We start from the raw sequence: 13,093 nt of genomic DNA on the forward strand, positions 1-13,093 counted from the left end.
ATATTTCACATACCGAGAAGAACCCATATGACAGAGGGTTGTCTGATGATGAGTGGGAGTCAGAGTTTNTGCCCAGCCCAGATGAAAGTGGAAGTGAGGATGAAAGCCAAAGTTGTGGTCCATTTGGGACCTTTGTAATGCAAAAGAGTATGTCTGAATACAAGTGGGAAGTAGGAACAAAATTTAGGGATTAAAATGAGTTTATGGAGGCTGTTCGAAGTTATGCAGTCCATGGTGGGAGAGATTTGAAGTTTATTAAGAATGATAATAGACGTGTACGAGTGAGATGTTTGGGTGCCCAAAAGAGTTGTCCTTGGATGNCTTATTGTGGGTATATGGAAGGATGTAGTACATGGCAATTGAGAAAGGTAGTGGATAACCATAGTTGCAGTAGGCAATTCAACATTAAAATGATGAATGCTAAGTGGTTGAGTGAAACATTGGATAATTTAATGCAGCAAAATCCAGATTTGAAGATAAATGAAATACGCTCAAAAGCTTTGAGGAAATGGAATACCAATGTCACCCTATCTAAAGCTCGTAGGGCAAAGATAATGGCATCTGAGAAACTTGAAAGTAGTTTCAAAAATCANTTCAAGAGAATTCATGACTATGCACATGAATTATTGAAGTGTAACCCTNGNTCAACAGTACAAGTTAAAGTGGATAGTGGAAATGGGNAGTCAGTTTTTCAGAGATTCTATGTGTGTTTGAAAGCTTGCAAGGTTAGCTTCGTGTGTTGTAGGCCATTTATTCATTTGGATGGATGTTTTCTGAAAGGGTTGTATAAGGGAGAGTTATTAACAGCTATTGGGAGAGATCCTAATGACCAGATGTTACCTCTGGCATACGCAGTTGTGGAAGTTGAGAACAAAGACAGTTGGTCATGGTTTCTAGAGTTGTTGATAGAAGACCTTGGGGGTACTGAAGTTGGCAATGCATGCACTTTTATGTATGATCAACAAAAGGTACGTGCAGTTTTCTGTTCTGTTGCATAATAATAATTGTACAATTCGTATTGTATTTGGTCCCTATTTAAAATTAAAATGTTCAATTTGGTCCCTGTTATAAATAGGGTTTGCTGCCAGCTATTGAACAACTTTTACCTAAGGTAGAGCATAGATTTTGCATGCGACATGTAACGCCCCAGCAACTTACACGGACTGCTGACTGCCCCCACACATCAACATGAGACTTTCCAGTATGCTTTGTCCTCACTCACACACTTTCCGGGAAAACTTCCCGGAAGGTCACCCATCCCAGAATTACTCCAGGCTAAGCACGCTTAACCATGGAGTTCTTATGAGTTAGGCTACCGAAAAGAAAATGCATTTGTTGATATGAGTAGCCAAATCAATTCCTTTAAGCTATCCTTCAACTGTATAGTCCCATACCTATACAGTCTCTAGATCCCTCTCATTCCGGTGTATGTTCGATTCGTCCACGTGCCCCTTCCGGAAGTGTGTCCTTCTGGAAAGTTTTCTCGGAAAGTGTGTGAGTGAGGACAAAGCACACTGGAAAGTCTCGTGGTGATGTGTGGGGGCAGTCAACAGTCCCTGTAAGTTGCCGGGGCGTTACACGACACATGTATGCAAATTTTAGGAAGAAGTTCTCTGGCCAAAAGTTGAAGAATCTAATGTGGAAAGCTGCTGCAAGTACATATCCCCAAGCTTGGGAAAAAGAGATGCTAAATATGAAGGAAGTGAATGAAGGGGCTTACAAATATCTAATTGTTATCGCGCCAAGGTATTATTTATACATTATGAATACATTGATCACTTGTACAGTGCATATAACAATGATTTATCTTGCTTGTAACAGATATTGGTCAAGGTCTAGATTTACAGGTAGGTCAGTTTGTGATAGTCTAACCAATAACATGAGTGAAGGTTTTAATAGTGTGATTCTTGAGGCACGAGGAAAGCCCATTATAANCATGCTTGAAGAAATTAGAGTTTTCCTCATGAAAAGATGGGCAACCAATAGAATGAAATCATGTAATATGGACTTTGATATCTGCCCCAAGATTAGAAAGAGACTTACAAAAGAGGCCAATTTATCAAAANATTGGATCCCTAGGTATGCTTTTCATTTCAAATTGGATCTTATGGTAGGCTGATCGTTATTCATCAAATATTTCTTAACTTCTATTCATTTATGGCTTAATGACAGTTGGTCTGCTGAAAAAATATTTGAAGTTAGGCATTATGCACAGATTACAAACAAGTTTGCAGTTAACCTGGACATCCAAGATTGTACGTGCAGGAAATGGCTTCTTACTAGGATCCCATGCTGCCATGCAATTGCAGCCATGAAGTTCCTAAATTTAGATCCAGAAAACTATGTACCCATTTGGTTCAGACGATCAACGTATGAAGAAGCATATGCCTCCATCATATTTCCAATGAACGACCACCTGTTATGGGAAAGAACACCCTACGTAGACGTCCTCCCACCATTCAACAGAAAATTACCTGGCAGACCAAAGAAGAAGAGAAGGTTGGAGCAATGGGAGCTAAGAAGGGATGAGACCCAGATGACCAAAGGTGGCCACCGGAAGAAATGTAGTATTTGTCGTCAAGTTGGACATAAGAGAAATAAATGCCCTACTCAACATCAAACAGACCTACCAGGACCATCCCAACCACCACCCCAACAACCAACTGAGGAAATTACACAACCATCCCAACCACCTGCTGAGGAAATGACACAACAATCTGAACCCCCACCAATCAGGCCCGACAAGTTACCCATTAGAAGACAACGTCCTTTATAATGTTCTAAAATTGTTGTACTTTTGTTTATTTGGATTTGGTCAGTTGTGTGGTAAACATTAGCCACAGAATATGTTTTGGATGTGCTTTAAATTTCTTTTGATGTCAAACATTAAGCACTTAATTTGTTGGAATTGGTCAATGTAATTATTACATTGGTTCTGTTTATGCAAAGTTATCATTTTAATGCTTTGTACAATTTCAATCATGTTGTGTTTTATTGCTTTAACAACACATCAGTAGTCAACATAGGGACCAAATTTATAACTAATAAACATAAACTGGGACTAAATTGAACAATTACTTAATGTATAAAATTTCATCATTTACTACAACAAATATAGCCATAACCTAAACATCACAACATTTCAACTCCATTGACCTTAAATCAGTACATTCAACCACACTGGGACCACCTCTACAAACATCATCACTTCAACCAAAATACACAAAACATAACTATGTTAACTACACTAAGAAAACCAGCCACTGCTACTAATAATTGGATTTTTTTCTTCGAAGCTTTGAGTGCGTTTTCCAGATCATAAATCTTCCCCCTTTGCCTCCCAATAATAACATCCCTTTCGTCATCATTTTCTTTACTGCACCACTTGAAATAGTTGCAACACATGCCATTACCAGCTTCACTCTATTATTCATCAACAAGAAAAATGTCAAACAGAGTGTTAATTAATCAACAAAAATGTAGGGTTTATATTCACATTACCTTGTAGTTTCGACAACCCCAAAAATATCTTCCCGCATTCTTTGGAGTTCTAGCCATTTTTACTACTGCCATCTCACCACAATTGCAAATGGGGATTACCCCTGGCCCCATTGAACCACCCCAAGGGGAATGATGAGAAGTACGGCGGCCCAAGGTATTCCAAGAAGATGAAGAAGAATGGGAAGCAAACATGGCTCGTTAACAAAGGGAAAAAGATTGGGAAATAAAAACCCTAATTTAGAATCCACTCTCTTCAATTTATTCCCAAAATCAAAAACCTGATTAAGAAATTTAATTTAAAAATTTCTAACGGCTAGAAAGGATGTCCAGTCAGCAAAAAACTGACACCTCACATAGCAGTTGCAGAGCTGGACACCTTGCCGTTAACAATTTTAACGGAGTTAATGAAAAGGACCAAATTGAACATTAAATTCGTTCTTTGGGACGAAATTGAACACAAATTCAACTCAGGGACCAAAACGAATTTTCTGAACCAAAATTGGGACCAAAAAGAGTTTTTAACCTAATAATAATGATCACATAAGAATAAGATAGAGATATAGATAAAAGAGTATTAATAAGACTTAACCATTCTTATAATAAAGAATAAGAATATAAGATAAAAGTAAACGAGGAAAGGAGTAAAAATAGCCTAGGTTGAGATACCCATTGTTGAAAAGAGAATGGCTTAGTTTTAACACCAAGAGGGGGGATGAATTGGTGAAATACAAAAATCAGAGTCTTTTTAAAATCTTTTTCGTAAAAGAGAGAACTTTCAAAAGTTTCTTGAACCGCAAGGAAAAAGGTAATTCAAGTTCAGCAGAAAATAGTTGACTACATTAAAAGTAAATTCGACTTGAAATGTAAAACTACAGGGATAGAAGATTTAAACGTAGTTTTTATACTGGTTTGGCCAAATTGTCTACATCCAGTGTCCTTCTTGTACCCTGAAGCAAATGCACTATAATGGTCAAGGGTTTTACAACAAGGTTTCTATAGAGACCTCCGCATCAAAATATAAAACACCTCTCTAACCCTCTAACCAAAATTTAGGCATATACATACAAAGAACAACAACAAGATATCACCTCTCTAATCCTCAAAAGTCCTAGAATGCAGTACGTCCTCTTCCTGTAATCACAACAGGGCAACCACAATCTTCCAAAGATTGAGAGAAGTAGTCGATCACGTTCTAAACACCTCTATGTGCAATATGATCAATCTGTCTTTCAGCATAAACACTTGCTCTATAAGCAACCACCAAAGAATGATCACCACATTCTTCTCGATGAGTTCTTGGAGCTTAGCATGTTCTGCAAAATCTGAAAAGAATCACTAAAATCGTTAAAATCACAAAAGTCTCTCCTAGAAATCAAAAATGCGTCTATATATAGTTTATCACAAAACCGACGCTCCTTTAGTTGATTGTGCTACTAATGCAATCGACTCAATGCAAACAGTTATAACAGTTATAATAGATAGCATCAATCAAACCAACTTAATTGATCACACATTTAATGTAGTTGACTCACAATTAAGGCTTGGTCAAAGATATAAAATATAGTCGTTATACTTCATAAGCATTAATAAATTTTCAAAACAAAACTAACTAAGTTGAATGACTTCTGTACATAGTCGACTAAGTTACACTTTAATGCAATTTTGAAAAACTTTCTTTGCAGAACTGTTCACAATACACTTTGAAAAAGTTTATGTAAAGACACGAGTTTTAATCGACTTGTTTCATAATCAAGTCGACTTAAAACTGTTGTTTTGCCACACAATGTAAGTTCAACAAAAGCGCATGTGGTTTTTCTTTTTTTCAAATCAAATGTTATGCAATCATAGACAATGTTTCATGTAGTACATAGTGAAATTTCACACAATGGTAGAATCAACACAAACATGTTCTCAGGTAAATATAAACATGAAAGTAATGAACATGTAACACATACCAATACATGTGTATTAATAATGTGTTGTCATCATCAAAAACCAAAAACACTATGAGATTGTAAGGTTTAGTTAAACCAGTGCTTCTCTTATCAAAAATCTTAACAATCTCCCCTTTTTTTTATGATGCACAACCATGATTAATAGACAACCATGTTTGTACACAACAATTCATATAATCATTCATATATTCACATTGTATCAGAGCAAATGATTTAACAACTAATCAAATTCAGAATAGACATTGAAATATGATATCAAATCAATCAAAATGAAGTCTATCAGAACTTAAAATGAATATATCAGTATCCGAGAATATCAAGCAATCAAGTAGTATCAGAGCAATCAAATAGGCAATAAGCAATCAAACTTTCTCCCCTTTTGTGCATTAGCAAAAAAGGTATGCTCTATGATAATGATATGTTGATAAAAAGTTATACAAAGATGCATCAATAAAAACATATTAATCAATCAATGATGTTCCCTTGTCACATATAATCACATGATAAAGAAACAATCTTCCCCTTAAGTGTAGGCATGTGAAATATCTAATCTATCATGCAATGCTCCCCTTGTCATTATGCATGTTTCATAATCAAAACCCAAATGCACAATGTAGTTTTCACATATTTAAGAGAATATTAAAAGCATGTGACAAAATTGTTTCAAAACCTTAAATTGTACAATCAAATCAATTAAGCATAGATACAATCAATCAACAATCTCAATAATATCTCAAATATATCAACCAATCAAAGAAATAAAGATATATTGAAAGAAACAATATATGATATGAGATTAGTAAACCAAATAACCAGATTTTAGTAAATGGAATTTATAACACTTGTAACATAGTAGTCAATTGTTCTTCATTGGCAATCGATTTCATTGCTTTCCATTGAGTAGAAACTCCAGTAGGTTATCTAGAAGCAATGTTCTTGCAAAACCTTTCAAGATCTTTTGTAGTTCAAGCATTTTAGAATCATAGTAATGTAAGAAATTATATAGTTAAGAAGTGAATATGCATAATTATCAATGTAACAGTAAGCATTAGCATAACCAACTTCATTCAACACACAATCGATTTTAATTTGATTTAAACATATTCAATTATCAAATTAACACTGATCAAATTAAGAACAAACATATGATTTCATTAATAGTTCAAAACAATATTACAACCAGATATATCAAAAGATAATGGCTCATAATGCCATCTTACAAGAAATTCTAAAGAAAAACTACCAATTAACAAACTAACACAAAAAAAACTCATGATACAATGTTGTAGACACAAGACCCCTATTATGTGTAGGTTTTCATTCCTATTCTTGTTCAAATGAATCGATAGAGTCATTGTCAGATATTTCTTCTTTATTTCTTTGTTGTAGAGCTCGGTCAACTTTCACTTCGAGTTGATTAAGCTTATCAACTATTATCTTGAATTGTCTAACAACAAAGTGTACAATGTTGTTCTCTGGAGAGAGATCTATTCTTTGTTCATTTGTAACTGAAGTGCTCCTCGACCCATATATCATATCTTCTTCCTCTTGAAAACACCATCCCCTCATTGTTCTTACCAGTCTAAGTGATACAATAGTGTTTCAATTGATAACATTTGTGCAATTACATGAATGTTTCCTTTCTCCTCTTGTATACACTCCTTGAAGAACAAGTATATTGCTTATGAGAACAACGTATGGTAGATAATGAGAGTTTCTGCGTGCAGCTCTAGCCATATGATCTTTTAGAACTTCCACCCAGTTGGTGGGAATGTCATTCTTAATAACATGTAAGAGGTAGACATTCTTTGTAGTCATTTCATCTTGCATCATTCTTCCAGGGAGAATCACCCAGGCAATTGGATGTGCTGCCACCATTTCTTCCATTTTAAGACCTTCATGCAAATAAAGACTTTCTCTTGTGTGACTTTATGGAAATCTAAGCCAACTTTTGTAGATGTCCTTTTTCTTTAACCATCGATTCGTCTCCGAGTTTGGTAGATGAGAGAAAATGCCTTTGGCTCTCAGACCAGTAACTTGTTGCCAAACATCATTGTCAATTTGAATGTCGACACCTTTTACCCTTGAATGAGTATTACCATTGACCACCTTCAAATTGTGGTAAAATACTCTTATGAGGTCCGAATACCAATCACCTTTCATTTGAACCGTTGTAGAGAGTTCTTGTGTTTCAATCCATCCAGCAAATTGAAAGTTTTCTCTTTCAAACAAATTCAAGTCTAAATACTTGGGTGATACAACGATCTTGAAGCTCCTATCAACAAAATTCACACGAGTTTCATCGTCGCTAATCCAACCTCCAAGATTAGCTTCTCTTTCGATTGCTATAACTTTTCCTTTGCTTTCTCTTGAGGGATGAGATGAGAATGCCATTTGAGGTGAGCTCTTGGATTCACTGCTTTTCAGTCTAGGGTTATGAAAATACACAGATAGAGTGCACTTGAGCTCAGCAGGGATTATATCCCGAACACGTTTAACACTAAGGCGCGAACTAAGATTCATCAAAATTAGCCCCATTTTAAAATTTCAAATATAGAAAGCCCAAAACAGAGATATGTAGTCGATTTTATTAGTCTCAAAGTTGACTACTGTATGACAGAGGGTTTTCAAAAACAGAAACATACATACAACAACATGCAATCGACTGTGCACATAATCCAATCCACTAAAAGTCGTAAAACTTGATTTTCACAACAAACAATTAAAATCAATCAATCATACATATCATCAAACAATCAAGCAATCAAATAATCATACATATCAAACATGATGCAAACATAAAATGATTGTTACCGCTTGTAGATACTCAAGAAATTTGATATAACCTTGTTAGTTCATCCTTGAGATCTCCACTGCTACTGCATTACTTTTTATCCTACAAAACAATTAAGATTTTTTGATGCAGGTACCCATTTGAATTTGGGTCCTTGTTTGTTAGTAGATAACTGTTCCTTAGGAATCCACTTATACATTCCTTTTGGAACACCAACCTTTTTGTAAAAACAATTTCTAACTGTATGACCAATGTTATTGCAGTAAAAACATGTATGTTTAACAAGTTTACTCAAATCAATAAAGTTCTTTGTATTGGTCTTATTTGATTGAGCTTTATATCCAATACCTTGCCTATATATAGCTCTACCTGAAGACTTTAAAAAACATCTAAATTATCTCTACCTGAGTGAACTTTGCTACCGAGCTAGTCAAGTAATTTATCTGTTCAAAATTAGTAGGACCTTTTTCACAAATATTTTCAATTGTTATAGTCTCAGTAACTACATTTTTAGCAGATAATAGAGCTTCATTTAATTCCTTTTCAGTTTCTCATTATCATTGACCAAATTATTTATCCTATAATCATAATTTTTTCTCTCAGAATTAAGTCGATTGACCTTGTATTATAGTCGCAGGGCTTCAGTGTGCATTTCTTGAAATGCATCCAACAACAGGTTGTACTTCACTTCAATAGGTTCTTTCTCGAACTCTGTATCACTATCATAATCTGTTAGTGATGTTCCAGCCATGAAGCATATATTTGATTCCTCCTCTCGATCACATTCTTCATCACTTGAGGATTCTGAATCAGTATTTTCCCAAGCAAGCTAAGCACTTTTCTGCTTTCTGTTTTTGTCCTTGGGGAACCTCCTGTTTGCTTTCTGCTTCAACTTCAGATCAGGACAATCAGGCTTGATGTTTCCTTCTTTGTCGCATTCATAACATTGAACTGCATTTGATCTGGTAATTCTTTTTCCTTTGCCATTTCTTGCATGGTCAGTAAGTTGACTAGTATTTTTCATAAACCGATTAAATTTTCTTACCACCATGGATATTAGTTCATTGTTGTCCAATTCTGCTTTAGATTCATCCTGAGATAAAACAGTCTTTGAGGCTTTCTTGTTTGTAGCTTTCAGTGCTATGGACTTCTTTTCTTCAATCTCTTCTTCCTCTTTCAATCTTCCAAGTTCAAACTCATGTACTCTTAACTTCCCGAACAAGGTAGTCATGTTCATGCTTGTTAAACCCTTGGATTCAGAGATCGTAGTGACTTTTGGTTGCCAACTTCTATTCAGAATTTTGAGTATCTTTATGTTGATCTCCTCTTTATCGAACACTTTCCCAAGAGCCATTAGATGATTGACAATGTGAGTGAACCTTTTCTGAACCTCATATATGGTTTCACCAGTCCTCATTCTGAAAAGTTGATACTCTTGTATTAAAGAATTCTTTCTGGCTCTCTTAACCTCATCCGTGCCTTCATGCGTGACTTCCAACATGTCCCACATTTCTTTGGCAGTTTTGCATTGAGAGATCCTAAAAAATTCATCAACTGTTAGTGCAAAGCCAATTATATTTCATGCTTTAACATCATACCGTACTCTACGATTTTCTTCTTAAGACCACTCAGGAAAGTTTTTCAAAACATTTGCCATTGATAACATGAGTTGGCACAAAAGGATCATTTACTCTTACATCCTAAATACCTCTATCCACTGATTCAAGACAAATTTGTAATCAAATTTTCCAAAAAGGATAGTTTTCACCAGCAAACAGTGGTTGTCTGTTTGTCGATTCAAAGAAAAATGAAGTCGACTAATTTTTCAAATATCTTATGAAAACCAACTCTTATACCAATTGTTGAAAATAGAATGACATAGTTTCAACACCAAGATGGGGAGGGGTGAATTGGTGAAATACAAAAATCATAGTCTTTTTTAAATCTTTTTCGTAAAAGAGAGAACTTTCAAAAGTTTCTTGAATCACAAGGAAAAGATAATTCAAGTGTAGTGGAAAATAGTTGACTATGTTAAAAGTAAAGTCGACTTGAAATGTAAAAGTACAGGGATAGAAGGTTCTAACATAGTTTTTATACTAGTTCGGCCAAACTGCCTACATCCAGTGTCCTTCCAGTACCCGGAAGCAAATGCACTATAATGGTCAAGGTTTTTACAACAAGGTTTTTATAGAGACCTCCACGTCAAAATATAAAACACCTCTCTAACCCTCTAACCAAAATATAGGCATATACACACAAAGAACAACAACAAGATATCCCCTCTCCTAAAATCTTTAATCACTTTGAACAATCCTCAAAGTCCTAGACTGCAGCACGTCATCTTCATGTAATCACAACAGGACAGCTACAATTTTCCAAAGATTGAGAGAAGTAGTCGATCATGTTCCAAACACCTCTATGTGCAGTATGATCAATCTGTCTTTCAGCACAAACACTTGCTCTTCAAGCAACTACCAAAGAATGATCACCACGGTCTTCTTGATGAGTTCTTGGAGCTTAACACGTTCTGCAAAATCTGAAAAGAATCACTGAAATCATTAAAATCACAAAAGTCTCTCCCAGAAATCAAATATGCGTCTATATATAGTTTATCACAAAACTGACGCTCCTCTAGTTGATTGTGCTACAAATCCAATCAACTGAATGCAGACAATTATAACTATTATAACAGATAGCAACAATCATATCAACTTAATGGATTACACATTTAATGCAGTTGACTCACAATTAATGTTTGGTCAAGATATAAAATATAGTCGTTATACTTCACAAGCATTAACAAATTTTCAAAACAAAACTAATTAAGTCGAATGGCTTGCGCACATAGTCGACTAAGTCACACTTTAATGCAGTTTTGAAAAACTTTCTTTGCAGAACTGTTCATATCACACTTTGAAAAAGTTTGTGCAAAGACACGAGTTTTAATCGACTTGCTTTATAATGAAGTTGACTTAAAACTGTTGTTTTGTCATACAATGTAAGTTCAACAAAAATGCATGTTGTTTTTCTTTTTTTTTTTCAAATAAAATGTTATGCAATCACAAATAATATCTCATGTAGTACATAGTGAAATTGCACACAACGACAAAATCAACACAAACATGTTCTCTAGTAAATATAAACATGAAAGTAATGAACATACAACACATATCAATACATGTGTTATTAATAATGTGTTGACATCATCAAAAACCAAAAATACTGTGAGATTGTAAGGTTTAGTTAAATCAATACTTCCCTTATCAACAATCTCAACACCCATAATATTGTATGTAGATAAAGCGCCCTCATTACATAAGGTAAAACAAAATTATATATGTTTCTCTTTCAAAATACAAAATTCTATTGTATTGATCAAGTTATTATGTATTTTTCCTATACAAATAAGTGATATTTATAAGTAGAAGAAAATCAATCTAATAAATTTGATGTAAGTAATAAATTTAAAAAATCGTTTACCTATAAAAAATACCCATAAAATCACCCGTTCATATAAATATTAGTAACATACTAAAATTATTTATCTATTTATTTATTTTTAATTATATTAAATATTTCTAATGAAGGTATGTGACTTTGGTACACCCTCATAAACAGTGACATATGCAGCTAACCAATCCTTAAGGATATTTCTTAAGAATTAAAAAGTATAAAATACGATGTTTAAAAGTTATTATATTAAGATATACGTTCCATTATATAATGACAATACTTGTACTTGTATATTTTTTAATTAAAACGTTTTCAAATTTTCATTCTAATTAGAATAAAAAAACTAATATAATATTTGTAAATTTTATGTTGTCTTTAAGAAAATTATTAAAGAGAGAGAAGAAAAAGGGGCATCATCTTTATATAGGTTTTCCCTTTCTCATTATATGCTTAATAAACTATCTGCTATTCCAAAGGGCTAAGACCAATACAAATATTTACTACAACCAATCATACACTTTGTCCCTATTCTTCATCAGGAACATAATATATGCACGTCCTTATACTTACTACAACATTAAACAAGTTTTAGGTATTCCAAAATTGGTTTTGGTTAACATTAGCATCTCAAAAAGTTTTTAATGTTTTAGCATTTAGTAAATATACACATAACTTTATTATTTTTGAATTAACTAACATTTGTAAATAAAATAACATCCAAAAACACATGAAAGTGACCAAAAAATCTAAGGCAGCAGCAAGTAAGTTTTACATAAATTTATGTTCTTGTCGGGCAGAATATTACCCTAATTCTAAAAAAATAAGTTTGAATGAATAGACCTAATGTTTAAATGAATTTATTTTGATATTGTTTTGTATTTTTTATTCAATCGATAATGTTGGTTTTGCAAGAAGAAAAAACATATGTTCTGTATTAAAAAGGTAAATTGATTTTTTAAAACCTGACTTTATCTATTAATAAAGTTTGTACAAACTTGAATATATATATCAAAGGTGAAGATTTGACTTTCAACCAAAATCAAGAAACATACAAAGAAGTTATATTATCCACGTTTATATGAACTAAAATTGTGTCAAGAAATATGACTTAATGCAGAAAGCTACTGTATACAAAGACATCAAACTAGAAAAGTTGAGAAAGAATTTTGAAAATAACATGTTCTAAAACTGGTACCCCTCATTTGAAGGGCTTCTGGATGTTTGGATTTGATCAAACATTTGAAGGTACTCTTACGCATAATCAACGAATTTACCATTTGGTCCAATCTCGTTATTGAAAGGACAACAACCTCTTCCAATTTGATGACCCTAATATCTGCATGGACTTCTGTTTTGGCCTTTAGTGTCTACATTCAATTGCCAAATATGT

General features: G+C 33.8%; 1 protein-coding gene across 1 annotated transcript; it reads left to right on the plus strand.

Moving 5' to 3' along the window:
- Nucleotides 1-1,571: 1,571 nt before the first annotated feature.
- On the plus strand, nt 1,572-2,833 carry LOC111242113. The gene is made up of 2 exons (XM_022784424.1): nt 1,572-2,079; nt 2,173-2,833. The coding sequence occupies exons 1-2, from the start codon at nt 1,586-1,588 to the stop codon at nt 2,774-2,776; spliced, it is 1,098 nt and encodes a 365-aa protein (XP_022640145.1). The 5' UTR covers nt 1,572-1,585; the 3' UTR covers nt 2,777-2,833.
- Nucleotides 2,834-13,093: the final 10,260 nt, after the last annotated feature.

Source organism: Vigna radiata, chromosome 7 (genome assembly GCF_000741045.1).
Source record: "Vigna radiata var. radiata cultivar VC1973A chromosome 7, Vradiata_ver6, whole genome shotgun sequence".
Classification (NCBI taxonomy): domain Eukaryota; kingdom Viridiplantae; phylum Streptophyta; class Magnoliopsida; order Fabales; family Fabaceae; genus Vigna; species Vigna radiata.